Here is a 15,988-nt window from a genome sequence, read left to right as displayed (position 1 = left end):
TATCTCAAAAACTATTTGCATAAATAAAAAATATTTATTTATTCAGATACAGCAAAGAAAAGGACCTTCAAGCCACCCTGCCCAGCAATCCCCCCATTTAACCCTAGCCTAATTAATCAACAAGTTACAATGACCAATTAACCTACCAACCAGTTGGTTTTTGGCCCGTGGTAAGAAACTAGAGCATCTAGAGGAAATCCACGCGGTGACAAGTAGAACATAAAAACTCTTTACAGGCAGCTGTGGGAATTGACCCTGGGTCGCTGGTACTGTCCAACATTGCGCTAACTACTACACTACTGTGCTGCTCCTCTGAGATAATACTGAGAACACAAGTTGTAAGAGATCCTTGAAAGTGAATCTATGCAAACCAGTTGGCCTGGTCAAGGCAAGGACCAGGTAGCATCATCACATACAGGTTTCCTGCCAAGCTGTGCACTACCCTGAGCTTGGAATAGTAGCATCGTTCCTTTATTACTGCAGCATCTATTTTCTAAAATGTTCCCTACAGCACAAGCACCTTTGCCTGAAGCCTGGTAATGGTTCAAGAGTGTCGCTCTCCACGACCTTCACAAGGGCAATTAGGCACAGGCATCAAATTCAGGCCTTGCTAGTAATGCCCACATCTTTAAAAAGTTAACACTTAGTAAAATAGTGCACTCTGACCTGGGAACAAATGTTATGCACCAACATTAAACTGGAGGCTGCAGGATTGAAATATATCATCTTCAAATGCATAAATAAATCAAGAGCTTGCTTACAGGGGCAATAAGGGACTAAGGGAACTTGTAAATTTAAAAACAAGCTCATGAGTTTCATGGGGTATATTACATGGGAGTAAATAAAGGTTTGCAATAATCCATCTGTTGATGTAAGTTCTTTTTTGGGAAAAATGAATCATTTCCTGTCCCTTTGCCATTTGCACTTGCTTTTATTTGAAAAATCAAAAATTGGAATTTGACAGAGGATCAGAAATAGTGTTCTTGCCTCAGAACAAAACAGGCCAAAATATTATGGAATGGGCCAATAGTTCAGGGGTTATCCATACAGATTTAGTCCGGTATTTGGCAGGCAAGGACAAGAAAATTGGCAACAGATGATGAAGGTCACCAAGGAGATGGAAGGTCATGTGGCAGACACTTTGGTCAGGCAAATCACAAGGCTCTATCGCAGCGGAAAGTAAAGGCAACAACCACCTGTTTCCAAAACAGTGGTTTGCGGGTAGAGTTGAGAAAATGCAAGGGTAAAAAGACCCTAATGGGAGTTATATATAAGCCCACAAACAGTAGCCAGGATATGAAATATAAATTTCAATGGGAGGTAAAAAGGCATATAATAAGGGCAATGTTACAATAGTCATGTGGGAATTTCAGAATGCAGTTATATTGGGAAAATCAGTTTGGTGCTATATCCCGAGAGGGGAAATTTGTAGTATGCCTATGAGATTTCTTTTTAGAGCAGTTTGTCATTGAGCCCACCAGGGGAAAGGCAATTCAGGACAGGGTGTTGTGAAATGAACCAGTTTTCATCAGGGAGCTTAAGGTAAAAGAACCTTTAGGAGAGTAGTGATCATAAAATGATAGAAGCTAAAGTCAGACATATTAGTATTAGAATTGTGTAAAGGGAATTACAGAGGCATGAGAGACAAGTTAGCCAAAGTTGATTGGAAGGAAAAACTGGATGCTGGCAGAACAGCAATGGCTAGAGTTTCTGGGCATAATTCAAAAAGCACAGGATAGATGCAACTCAAAGATGAAGTATTCTAAAGGGAGGATGAGGCAAACATGGCTGACAAAGGAAATGAAAGACAGCATAAAAGCAAAAATTTGAAGGCAAATAATATAGCTAAGATTAGTGGGAAGTTAGAGGATTGGGAGAACTTTTAAAAACCAGAGGGAACTAAAAAATATGAGAGAAAAGACTAAATATAAAGTTAAGCTAGCCAGTGATACAGAAGTGATTATAAAATGTTTTCCCCCTCCCTCAGACATATGATGAGTAAAAGAGGAGAGAGTAGATATTGTACCACTGGAAAATGATGCTGGAGAGGTAGTAATGGAAGGTGAAGAAACTGCAGACAAACTTAATAACTATTTTGTGACTGTCTTAACTGTGGAAGACACTAGCAGTGTGTCTGAAATTCAAGAGTGTTAGGGGGCAGAAATGAGTGTAGTTGCTATTACTAAGGAGGAGCTTGGAGCTGATGGATCTGAAGATAGGTAAGTCACCTGGACCAGACAGACTCTAGCCCAGGGTTCTGAAGGAGGTAGCTAAAGAGATTGAGGAGGAATTAGTAATGTTCTTCCAAAAAATTACACCAATTCTGGTGGACTGGAAAATTGCAAATGTCACTTCACTCCTTAAGGGATGAAGGCAGAAGAAAGAAAATTATTGGCCAGTTATCCTGACTTCAGTGGAATCCATTATGAAGGATGACATTTTGGGGTTCTTGGAGGCCAGTGATAAAGTAGGCCAAAGTCAGCATGGCTTCCTTAAGGGGTAATCTTGCCTTAAAAATGTTGTAATTCTTTGAGGAAATAACAGGCAGTATAGACAGGACAGTCAACAGATGTTGTTTACTTGGATCTTTAGAAGGCCTTTGACAGACAAGGTGCCACATATGAGGCTGCTTAACAAGATAAGAGCCTATGGTATAACAGGAAAGATACCAGCATGAATAGAAGATTGGCAGACTCATGTGGCAAATATTCAGAATAAGGTGTGCTTATTCTGATTGGCTGCCAGTGACTAGCAGAGTTCCACAGGGACAGCTTCCCTTCACGATATATGTCAACAATTTGGATGACAGGTTTGTGTTCTAGTTCGCAGAAAGTACAAAGAAAGGTGGAGGGGCAGGTAGTAAATTACAAACATGAAAAAAAATTCTGCAGATGCTGGAAATCCAAAGCAACACACAGAAAATGCTGGAGGATTCTGTGGGTCAGGTAGCATCTATAGAAAAGAGTAAACCATCAATGTTTTGGGCTGAGATCCATTTTCAGTATTGAGAGGGAAAGGGAGAGGTCCCTGAATTATAGGGTGGGGAGGAGGAGAAAGAGGCTAGCTAGAAGAAGAAAGAATCTGACAGGAGATAAAAGTGGACAACAGGAGACAGGGAAACGGGGGACCCAAGGGGAAGTAATAGGCAAGTGAAAAGTAGTAAAAGGTCAGAGTGGGAAAGAGGATGGGTGAGTGGGGAGGAATTTTGATCATCAGAAGGAGAAATCACTATTCATACCATCAGGTTGGAGGGTACCCAGAAAGAATCAAGGTGTTGCTCCTCCACCCTGAGGGTGGATTCATCTGGGCACAAGCTGAGACCCTGGATTGACATGTCAGAATGGGAATGGGAATAGGAATAGGAATAGGAATTAAAATATTTGGCCACCAGGAAGGTCCACTTTTGGAGGATGGTGCAGAGGTACTTGACAAAACAGACCCCAATTTAGGATGGGTCTCACCAGCGCAGGGGCACAGGGCACAGGGCATAAAAGACAACACCAGCAGATTCGCAGATGAAGTATTACCTCACCTGGAAGGAATGTTTGGGGCTCTGAATGAAGGTGAGGGAGGAGGTGTACGGGCAGGTATAGGACGCTCGCAGGGATAAGTGCTGCAGGGAGATTAGTGGGGAGGAAAAATGGACAAGGAATCGAGGAAGGAACGACCCATGTGGAAAACGGAGGGAGGGGTGTGATAAAGACATGTTTAGTGATAGGATTCTTTCAGGAGATGGCAGAAGTTGTGGAAGATTGTGTCGTATGCAGAGGCTGATGGGATGGTAGGCAAGGACAAGAGGGACTGTATCACTTTTACAATGGCGGGAAGATGGGGTGAGCACAGATGTATGGGAAATGGAGGGGATACAGGTGAGGGCAGCATCAATAGTAGAGGGAGGAAAACCCTATTCTTTAAAGAAAGAGGACATCTCTGACGCTTTAAAAGAGGAGGACATCTTTTACACAGATAGGTAGTGTTGAGAAAGCAGGGAGACTGCAGAAGGACTTGTAGAGATCTATTATTTTCTGTGGGGAGAAAAATCAAAAATCAGAGGTGCAAAGGGACTTGGGGAGTCCTTGTGCAGGATTCCCTAATGGTTAACTTGCAGGTTAAGTTGGTGGTAAGGAAGGTAAATGCAACGTTAGTATTAATTTTGAGAGGACTGAAATATCTGCATGCTGTATCTTTAGAAGGCATTGATCAATTTGCACTGGAGTACTATGAGCAGTTTTGAACCCCTTATCTAAGAGATACGCTGGCTTTGGAAAGGGACCACAGGAAGTTCACAAGAATGATCGTGGGAATTAGACAGTTAATATACGAGAAGTGTTTAGTCACTTTGGGCCTGTATTAGCTGAAGCTTTTAAGAATGTGGGGGGGAAGGGTGGATCTCATTGAAGTGCATCTAATATTGGAAGGCCTTCATAGGGCCAAAGTGGAGTAGAATGTTTCCTATAGTTGGTGAGTCTGCAGCCTCAGTAGAGGGATGTCCATTTAGAACAGAATCTCTTTAGCCAGAGGGTGGTGAATCTGTGGAATTCATTCTAACAGATGGCTGTGGAGGTCAAGTCATTGAATATATTTAAAGTAGAGGTCGATGGGTTTTTGGCTAGTCAGGGTGTCAAAGGTTACAGGGAGAAGGCAGGAGTATGGGATTGGGAAGATAATGAATCAGCCATGATGGAATGGTGGAGCAGACATGACAGACTGAGTGGCTTAATTCTGCTTCAATACCTTATGGTCCTTTGATGAAGATAGACAGTAGAGTGAGAGTGTAGGTAATGATCTCTGTTAATTTGTCAGAAAGCTGATTCTGTTAAAATGTTAATGACCAATCAGTAACAGTTATTACCTTCAACCACCAGGTTCCTGAATCACTGTAGGTAACTTCACACACCTCAACATGAACAGATCGCTGAACACAACCTATGGATTCACTTTCAAGGACTCTACAATTCTTATTCTCAGTATTGTTTATTTATTTCTATTTGCACAGTTCGTCTTTTTTTGCACACTAGTTGTTCGTCAGAGTGTGTAGTTTTTAATTGATTCTATTATATTTCTTTGTTCTACTGAGAATGCCTGAAGAAAATAAATATCAGGGTAACAAATGTGTCTTGATAATAAATTTACTTTGAATCATACTTTCATTGGATAGGCTGAGCATAAGTTGGAAAATTCAAAACGAGGATTAGCGTTCGCAGCTGGACAATAGTATATTTGAAAAAATCCATCTTAAAATAGCCACTGGCTTCATGAGGGTGCCAGAATCCAGATTCTCGAGTCAGTTCGGACTGAAAATATCCACGCATTTGGACCAAGTATGAAAAATAACAGTGAGGTAGGATGGTGTCTTTCCAGAGCAGTCTTTGGTCCATACTTATTGGAACTCTGACATGATCAAACACCAGCAGGGAAAATACACTGAGCAATATGAACAAGCACACACTTAATACATAGCAAATTCTTCTTTCTTTAAGTGAGGTATTAACTCATCATAATTAGCTATTTGAACTTAGCTTATCAATACAGCTCACTATTGTGCCCTTGGATTTAAGGGACATTCATAACTGCACTATGGCGTGAAGTAAATGTGGCTGATAATATTCATTCAATACCTGGAGCAAATAATAGGATTTTAATTCAATCATGTTTTGGCTGATAGAAACATGGATTAATTGGAGGTCAAAATTAGTTCACCTTTCTAGCCCTTCAAAATTCTACTCTCCATATTCCAGATTAAATACCACATTAATCTACTGATCAGACTTGTTAAGATTTTCCACAAAGGCTTAGCAAAAGAATTTGACCAACTGTTCTTCATTATAATTAGCAGAATATCTAATGCAATGGCTTCATTCCTCAGGACTCCCCCATTTAAGAAGTCTACACAAAGTATGAAAGTCATCCCTAAAAAGATTGCTTTAAAGTTAGATCATAGCCAGCTAGAGAACCCAGAAACTCAGTACTAACATGAACAAGTGGGACATTACCTCTTCATCGCTCTCCAGTTCCAGTCCAGCCTCAAGGAGATTTAGTTCAAACTCTTCCCGGCGCAGCCTCCGGTCATCCTCCGGGAAATCCACTGGCTGCAGATTGCCATCAACGTCCAGCTCCTGCTGCCGACTACCGACTGAACCCCGGTGGCGTGAACTTAACCCTTTGCGGCTTGATTTCTTGTACTGATACACCAACACATAATCCACGTGGCGTTTTCCATCTTGGAAGTACAAGCCAGTAGTCTGATGAGCACCCAGGTCTGCGGTAAAGGTGTTCAAAATCTAAAAGAACCGACAAAAGAAAATTTTCACATGGAAATTCCTTTTCGCCATTTCTCTTCAAAGATTACACAGCCCATGATTACAGGCTAAGCCAACAGATTTCATGGCCTGGGCAAGTTAAATGAAGTTGAGTTCAAAACCCTACATGATCTTGAAACTCCATCTTTAATTTCTTCAAGAACTGCTTTCCTCCTATTCTGGCCTCCCATACACAACTGAATTTCCATTGCTTCATTACTGGAAGCAGAATTGCTTTGGAATTCATTTTTAACCATATTCTCATCACAACATATCCTGTCAAATTCTTGTGTGGTTCATTCTCAAAGTTCAACAAATCATTGCTGAAACTTGATAGAGCCATAGAGCACTACAGCATAGAAACAGACACGTTGGTCCATCCAGCCTATTTCAAACTGTTTTTCTGTCAAGTGGTATTGACCCACATCTGGACCATGGTCATCCATACCCCTCACATTTATGTACTTGACCAAACTTCTCTTAAATGTGATAAACAAACCTGCATCCACCCCTTCCGCTGGCAACTTATTCCACATTCTCTCCACCCTCTGAGTGAAGACGATCCCCTTCAGGTTCCCCTCAAATTTTTCACCTTTCACCCTTACCAAATCACCTCTAGTTCTAATCTCAACCAACTTCAGGAGAAAATGTCTGCTTGCATTTACCCTATATATACACCTCTCCATTTTATATACCTCTATGAAATCTCATTCTCCAATTAAGTCCTAGCCTACACAGCCTTTCCCTATAACTCAGGTCTCAACAACATCCTTGTAAGTTTTATCTGTATTCTTTCATTTTTATTGGTATCTTTCCTGTAGGTTCATGTTTCCGTTTAGAAGTCGGCATGGGAGGCTTCAGTTCTGTAATTCCCAGCAGCCGTCGCATAGATGGTCACTGATCATACTCCAGAACAGTTCATCAAGCGAGAAAAAAAAAACAAGCCAACAGGCTGAATATGGCAAGTAGAGAGGGTGCTGAATAAATCTTCCGGCACACTGACCTGCATCAGTTAGGGCACCAACTAGAGCAGTTAGGATGTTATGTTGCAGTTGTACACATTGTTGGTGAGGCCACATATTGTGTTCTGTCTTGATTACACTGCTATAGGGAAGTTTTCCCGAGGTTTCAGCAACCATCATTCTTTCACTTGTGAACCTCCGAAACTTCAGCAGAAAGTATGGCTTTATTACTCTAACCTCTCCAGAGAAGATACTAAAATTGTTTACATCTTGTGCCTTTAATTGAATTTGTGAGTTGCTGTGGTCTTCCATTGATTCTATTTTGGATATAATTCTGTTATGGATCTATTGAGTATGCCCATAAGAAAATGAATCTCAGGATTGTATATGATGATACACATATGATAATAAATTTACTTGGAACTCCTCTTTTAGCTTGATGCACTGCTCTGGTAGGGGCAAATACAAAATCAATATTTGAAAGACATTTTGACACATGTAATCAGGTAATGAACAGAAGAACACAGAGGAGGGGAAAGTGCAGGGAGGTGGGGAAAGTTTGGATTGGCATGATGGTCAGCACAGACACAATGAGCTGAAGGGCCAGTTGCTGTTTTATGTTCTAACATTTATTTAACTAAATGATTAAGTCTCATCCATACTTCAAGTAATAGATGGACAATGGTTACAGGCATTCTTCAAAGTATGGGGCTTGAAACACAAACCATATCACACACACACACACACACACACACACACCTACCTACCTCTGGAGGAACTCAGAAGGCCAGGCAACATCTATGCAAATGAGTACAGTCGACATTTTGGGCCGAGACCCTTCTTCAGGACTGAGGAGGAAGATCACATGATATTGGAGCAGAATTAGGCCATTTAGCCCACTGAGACTGCTCTGCCATTTCATCACGGCTGATCCAATTTTCCTCAGTCCCATTCTACTGTTTTCTCCCCATGTCCCTACATGCCCTGAGCAATTAAGAAACTATCAAGCTCTGCCTTAAAAATATATAAAGGCGGCCTCCACAGACACCTATGACAAAGAATTCCACAGATTCACCACTCTCTGGCAAAAGAATTTTCCTCCTCATCTCCATTCTAATAGGGAACCTCTCTATCTTAAGGCTGTGACCTCTGGCCTTAGACTCTCCTACCAAGGGAAACATCCCCTCCACATCCACTCTATCAAGGCCTTTCACCATTTAACAGGTTTCAATCAGGTTTCAATGAGGTCACTCCTCATTCTTCTGAGTTCTAGTGAATACAGGCCCAGAACCATCAAACACTCTTCGTTGGACTAGGCATTCAATCCTGGAATCATTTTTGTGAATCTCCTTTGAGCGCTCTCCAGTTTTAGCACATTCTATGATAAGGGGCCCAAAACTGCTCATAATAGCCTAAGTGTGGCCTCACTAGTGCTTTATAAAGTCTCAACATTACATGCTTGCTTTTAAATTCTAGTCTTGAAATAAATGCTAACACTACAAACTTAACCTGCAAATTAACCTTCAGCGAATCCTGCACAAGGACTCCCAAGTTCCTTTGCACCTCAGTTTCTTTTTGTATTTTCCCCTCCATTTAGAAAATAGTCAACCTTTTCATAGCTTCTACCAAAGTGCATGACCATACTCTTCCTGACACCGTATTCTACCTGCCACTAGTTTGTCCATTCTAATAATCTGTCTCTTCTGTAGCCTCTCTACTTCCTCAAAAATATTTGCCCCTCCACCCATCTTCATATTACCTGCAACTTTGCAACAGAGTAATTAGTTTCATCATCCAAATCATTAACATATAACATAAAAAGAACAGGTTCCAACACAGAATCCTGTGGAAAACCACTAGTCACCAGCAGCCAACCAGAAAATGCTCCCTTTATTCCCACTCTTTGCCTCCTGCCAATCAGCCACTGCTTTATCCATGCTAGAAATTTTCCTGTAATACCATGGGCTCTTAACTTGCTATGCAGCCTCATGTGTGGCACCTTGTCAAAAGCCTTCTGAAAATCCAAGTACATAATATCCACCGATTCTCCTTTGTCTATCCTGCTTGTTATTTCCCCACCCCCACCCCAAAGAATTCCAACAGATTTGTCAGGCAAGATCTTCCCTTGAGGAAACCATGCTGACTATTGCCTATTTTATCATCTGCTTCCAAGTGCCCTGAGACCTCATCCTTAATAATCAACTCCAACATCTTCCCAACCACTGAATTTAGACTAACTGGCCTATAATTTCTTTTCTTCTTCCTCTGTCCTTTCTTGAAGGGTGGAGTGACATTTGTAATTTTCCAGTCTTCTGGAATCTTTTCAGAATCTAGTGATTCTTGAAAGATCATTACTAATGCCTCCACAATCTCTTCAGCCACCTCTTTCAAACTCTGGGGTGCACACCATCTGGTTCAGGTGACTTACCTACCTTCAGACCTTTCAGTTTCCCAAGAACCTTCTCTCTAGTTATGGTAGCTTCACACACTTCATGACCCCTGACTCCTGGAACTTCTCCCATCCTGCCAGTGACTTCCACAGTGAAGACTGATGCAAAATACTTATTCAGTTCATCTGCTATTTCCTTGTCCCCCATTACTACCTCCAGCATCATTTTTCAGTGGTCCACTGTCATATTCCTTCTTTCCACTCTTTATGAATTTTTAGTCACCTTTGGTTGGTTTTCAAAAAAAAACTTCCCAATCCTACTTCCACACTAATATTTACTCTATTACACGTCCTCTCTGGCTTTTATGTTGGTTTGACTTTGCTTTTTACCCACTGTAATGCCATCTTTCACTTAGAATATTCCTTCCTCTTTGGGATGGATATATCCTGTTTCTTCTGAATTGTTTCCAGAAGTTCCAGCCAATGCTGCTCTGCCATCATCCTTGCCAGTGTTCTTTTCCAATCAATTCAGGCTATCTCATCTCTCATGGCCCTGTAATTCCATTTATTCCAATATGGATATAACTGACTTTAGCTTCTCCTTCTCAAATTTCAAGGTAGATTCGATCACATTGCAATCACCCTCTCCTAAGGGTTCTTCTACCTTAAGCTCTCTAATCAATACTGGTTCATTGCATGACAACCAGTCCAGAATAGCTGATCCTCTAGTGGGTTCAACCACGGGCTTCTCTAAAAAGCCATCTCATAGGCACTCTAGAAATTCCCCTCCTGGAATCCAGCACTAACCTGATTTTCTCAATCTAATTACATATTGAAGTCCCTCATGACTATTGTAACATTACCTTTCTGGCATACATTTTCTGTATCCCATTATAATTTGTAGGCCACATCCTATGACTGTTGGGGGGGGGGGGGGTTCTGTGAACAACTCCCATTGGGTCTTTTTACCCTTGCAGTTCCTTAGGCTTTGTCCACAAAGATTCAACACTTTCAGACCCCATGTCACCTCTCTCTAATGGTTACATTTCATTTTTTAAAAATGAACAGAGCAATGCCGCCCTATCTGCCTTCCTGCCTGTCCTTTCAGTAAAGTGTGTATCCTTGGACGTTAAGCCCCTGCCTTAAGTTTTCTTTCAGCCATGATTCGGTGATGCCTACGACATCATACCTGCCAATCTGTAACTGTGCTGCAAGTACAATTACCTTATTCCATATACTGTGCACATTCCAAAACAGCAACAAGGGGGAAGACACCAGAATGAAAAAGGTGGGGAAGTGGAACGAGGCTAACTGGAAGGTGTTGGTGAAGCCAGGTGAGTGGGAAAGGTCAAGGGCTGGAGAAGAAAGAATCTGAAGAAGGGGAGGAGAGTGGACCATAGGAGAAAGGGAAGGAGGGAAGTGATCGGCAGATGCGAAGAGGTAAAAAGTCAAGAGTGGGGAATAGAGGAAGAGGGGAGGGGTCGGAAAAAAGTTACCAATATTCATTCCACCCAATTAACCAAATTGGAATTGCAAGAGAAATCAATATTCATTCCATCAAGTCAGAGGCTACCCAGACAGAAGAAAAAGTGTTACTTCTCCACTCTGAGGATGGCCTCATCCACCTTCTAACCTGAGGGCATTATTTACTTTCTGGGTATGCAAGATATTCTTACATATCTTATTGGTATCTTATTAATGGAATAAACTGCATGGACTTCTGGTCTCAGAGTGATGAATGGAAGCAGCTGAGGCAGATTACTGGAGTTGTTTTAGTTCCACTGCCAGTCTAGTTCAAGAGGTTTCATTTTCTCTCCCTACAAGACATTGACAATTTGCATAGTAATGAAAGGTGATTATTTCACTAGTCCAAGGCTTAAATTGTTTCTTTTTCTTTAAATCCTAAAATAGTAATACAGTAATATTGATTAGATAATCAACCATTGATTAGAAATGTGAATTTCACATACCGCATGGTAGTCCAGTGGTTAAGACCATTGGCTGCAGGTCAGAATGTTTTGGGATCAAGTCTCACTGCATAGATTTAATTTCTAAAGGAGAAGGCTTCTGTCCTAGTGCTTTTCTGAAGGAATGCTAAACCAAGGTCAAATCTGCTCTCTTGAATGACCATTACATAACAGAATAAGGTATTATTGTTAGTGGCCTAACTAAATTTTCTTCATTAATTAGTTATTAGTGTACACTTTAACTGAATTTCCTTTAATTAAGCACTTCTTTAGCTGAGCAGTACACAGAATTCATCTCAACATGATCTACACAAGCCTGACCTGTTGAGTTCCCTCAAGTACAGTCATTGTGGGATATGAATGCACAAAGTGCCCTGGTTCAGAAGGACCTTTCGGGTATTCATCGAATGATTTAATCACCTAGTACTGCTTTAAGCAGTGTTGTATTTTTTCTAAGTTTTATTATTTGGCAAATGGAAGAAACTTTAATCCAAAGAAATAAACATCTGCTTGTTTAGATTATGTTGAGATGAGCTTCATGTGCAAGATTGCAGGAATATTCCAATTGTACACATTTGATGGTTAGCGAACAAATTGCAGCTCACTGGCCATACTCACTGGGAACTTAATTGTCACAATCTCAAAGGAACTGAGTAGAACACGAGAATAAATAGGAAATAGACCAAATGTGGAATTAAAAGGAAAACACCAACAATATAAAAATGAAAGCACATTTGTAATATTTGAGAACTTTGACTGACACCCACTTAACCAAATTAGAATTGCAATGGGAAAGGCAAGGAAAAGGAGGGTAATATATTTGAAGAAGAAAGAAGTGTCTGAGAGGCCAGCTGGGGATGAAGGAGAAACTAGCTAATCAAATACATTGTAACACAAAATGCTGTAGGCACTCAAGGAGGTCAGGAAGCATTTAAGGAGGAGAATAAAAAGTTGACATTTTGGGCTGTGACCCATCATCAGGACTGAATAAGGGGTGGAGCAGGAGTACAAGTTGGCAGGTGATAAGTGAGACCATGTGAGGGACCAGGGTGAGGAAGGGTGTCAATGTGAGAAGATTAGAGCTGATGGGGAAAAGAAGAGTGGGCACTAACAGTTATAGACAATAGATGCAGAAGTAGACCATTCAGCCCTTCGAGCCTGCACCGCCATTCTGAGATCATGGCTGACCATCTACTATCAATACCAGGTTCCTGCCTTGTCCCCATATCCCTTGATTCCCCTATCCATAAGATACCTATCTAGCTCCTTCTTGAAAGCATCCAGAGAATTGGCCTCCACTGCCATCCGAGGCAGTGCATTCCAGACCCCCACAACTCTCTGGGAGAAGGATTTTCCTTAACTCTGTCCTAAGTGACCTACCCCTTATTCTCAAACCATGCCCTCTGGTACTGGACTCTTCCAGCATCTGGAACATGTTTCCTGCCTCTATCTTGTCCAATCCCTTAATAATCTTATATGTTGCAATCAGATCCCCTCTCAATCTCCTTAATTCCAGCGTGTACAAGCCCAGTCTCTCTAACCTTTCTGCGTAAGACAGTCCAGACATCCCAGGAATTAACCTCGTGAATCTACGCTGCACTTCCTCTACAGCCAGGATGTCCTTCCTTAACCCTGGAGACCAAAACTGTACACAATACTCCAGGTGTGGTCTCACCAGGGCCCTGTACAAATGCAAAAGGATTTCCTTGCTCTTGTACTCAATTCCCTTTGTAATAAAGGTCAACATTCCATTAGCCTTCTTCACTGCCTGCTGCACTTGCTCATTCACCTTCAGTGACTGATGAACAAGGACTCCTAGATCGCTTTGTATTTCTCCCTTACCTAACTCTACATCATTCAGATAATAATCTGCCTTCCTGTTCTTACTCCCAAAGTGGATAACCTCACACTTATTCACATTAAACGTCATCTGCCAAGTATCTGCCCACTCACCCAGCCTATCCAAGTCACCCTGAATTCTCCTAACATCCTCATCACGTCACACTGCCACCCAGCTTAGTATCATCAGCAAACTTGCTGATGTCATTCTCAATGCCTTCATCTAAATCATTGATATAAATCATAAACAGCTGTGGTCCCAATACCGAGCCCTGTGGCACCCCACTAGTCACCACCTGCCATTCCGAGAAACACCCATTCACCATTACCCTTTGCTTTCTATCTGCCAACCAGTTTTCTATCCATGTCAATATCTTCCCCCCAATGCCATGAGCTCTGATTTTACCCACCAATCTCCTTTGTGGGACCTTATCAACTGCCTTCTGAAAATCGAGGTACACTACATCCACTGGATTTCCCTTGTCTAACTTCCTGGTTACATCCTCGAAAAACTCCAATAGATTAGTCAAGCATGATTTGCCCTTGGTAAATCCATGCTGGCTTCGCCCAATCCTATCACTGCTATCTAGATATGCCACTATTTCATCTTTAATAATGAACTAGCATCTTCCCCACTACTGATGTTAGGCTGACAGGATGATAGTTCTCTGTTTTCTCCCTCCCTCCTTTCTTAAAAAGTGGGATAACATTAGCCATTCTCCAATCCTCAGGAACTGATCCTGAATCTAAGGAACATTGGAAAATGATCACCAATGCATCCGCAATTTTCAGGGCCACCTCCTTTAGTACCCTAGGATGCAGACCATCTGGACCTGGGGATCTGTTAGCCTTCAGTCCCATCAGTCTACTCATCACCGTTTCCTTCCTAATGTCAATCTGTTTCATTTCCTCTGTTACTCTATGTCCTTGGCCCATCCATACATCTGGGAGATTGCTTGTGTCTTCCCTAGTGAAGACAGATCTAAAATACTTATTAAATTCTTCTGCCATTTCTCTGTTTCCCATAACAATTTCACACAATTCATTCTTCAAGGGCCCAACATTGTTCTTAACTTTCTTCTTTCTCTACACATACCTAAAAAAGCTTTTGCTATCCTCCTTTATATTCCTGGCTAGCTTGCGTTCGTACCTCATTTTTTCTCCCTGTATTGCCTTTTTAGTTAAGTTCTGTTGTTCCTTAAAAAATTTCCCAATCATCTGTCCTCCCACTCACCTTAGCTCTGTCATATTTCCTTTTTTTTTTTATGCGATGCAATCTCTGACTTCCTTTGTCAACCATTGTGGCTCCTTTCCCCCCTTTGAATCCTTCCTTCTCCGGGGGATGAACTGATTTTGCACTTTGTGCATTATTCCCAAGAATACCTGCCATTGCTGTTCCACAGTCTTTTCTGCTAGGATATCCGTCCAGTTAAATTTGGCCAGCTCCTCCCTCATGGCTCCATAGTTTCCCCTGTTCAACTGCAACACTGACACCTCTGATCTGCCCTTATCCTTCTTAAATTCCAAGTTTCTCACATCGATCTCCTTCCACACCTGGTCTTTTTCACCCTTCCCTCGCCTGGTCTCACCCACCAACCTGCCAGATTGTACTCCCCCTTCCTTCCTTCTTATTCTGCCTTCTGCGCCTTGCCTTTCCAGACCTGATGAAGGGTCACGACTCAGGGCATCAACTGTTTATTCACCTCCATAGATGCTGCCTGACCTGCTAAGTTCCTCCAGCATTTTGTGTGCATTGCTCAAGCTTTCCAGCATCTACAGAATCTCATGTCTATGCTCTCTAATCCATATTTGTTTTGTACGAGAAAACTATTGGAATCAGTAATCAAAAACAAATAGAAGGATACCCACTGGGAAGTATACCAAATGACAGGGAATAAAACATTGGAACAGGAAAATTCTGCCTTGCTTGCAATAACAGAATCCATGATTGATGAACAATGGACAAGCAGCAGAATGCTAATCTTATAACATTAAAGGCACACGGTTACTTGGATGTTCTTCTATAATCCAAGACAGTTGGTCTCCAAGTCAAATAAAAATAGAAAATGCTAGAAATACTCTGCAGGCCAGACCACATCTGTGGGAAAAACACAAGTGTTTCAGGTTGGTTGAAAGGATTGCTCTGATGAAGAGTCTTTGACCTGACATGTTAACTGCTATTTTTCTTAGAAATACTACCCAACCTGTTGAGTACCTCTGGTTAAGTACACCCAATGACTTGCCCTCCGCAGCCACCTGTGGCACCAGATTCCACAGATTCACCACTGTCTGGCTGAAGAAATTCCTCTACATCTGTTTTAAATGGATGCTCCTCTATTCTGAGGCTGTGTCCTCTGGTCTTAGACTCTCCCACCACAGGAAACATCCTTTCCAAATCCACTCTTTCAATGCCCTACAACATTAGATAGGCTTCAATGAGGTCACCCCTCATCCTTCTGAACTTCAGTTAATACAGGCCCAGAGCCATCAAACACTCTTCATATGTCAAGCCTTTCAATCCCGGAATCATTT

General features: G+C 41.6%; 1 protein-coding gene across 1 annotated transcript in view; it reads right to left on the bottom strand.

The window, feature by feature from the left end:
- The window catches only part of ano1a (anoctamin 1, calcium activated chloride channel a), a 282,789-nt gene that overhangs the window by 193,086 nt on the left and 73,715 nt on the right, over window positions 1-15,988 (bottom strand). Inside the window, exon 4 of the mRNA XM_059976065.1 lies at window positions 5,994-6,281. Coding sequence (XP_059832048.1) covers window positions 5,994-6,281 — 288 coding nt within the window. The remainder of the gene's footprint in view (window positions 1-5,993; window positions 6,282-15,988) is intronic.

Source organism: Hypanus sabinus, chromosome 7 (genome assembly GCF_030144855.1).
Source record: "Hypanus sabinus isolate sHypSab1 chromosome 7, sHypSab1.hap1, whole genome shotgun sequence".
Classification (NCBI taxonomy): domain Eukaryota; kingdom Metazoa; phylum Chordata; class Chondrichthyes; order Myliobatiformes; family Dasyatidae; genus Hypanus; species Hypanus sabinus.
Note: the sequence above shows the minus strand (reverse complement) of the source record. Positions and strands in the feature narration are given on the sequence as shown.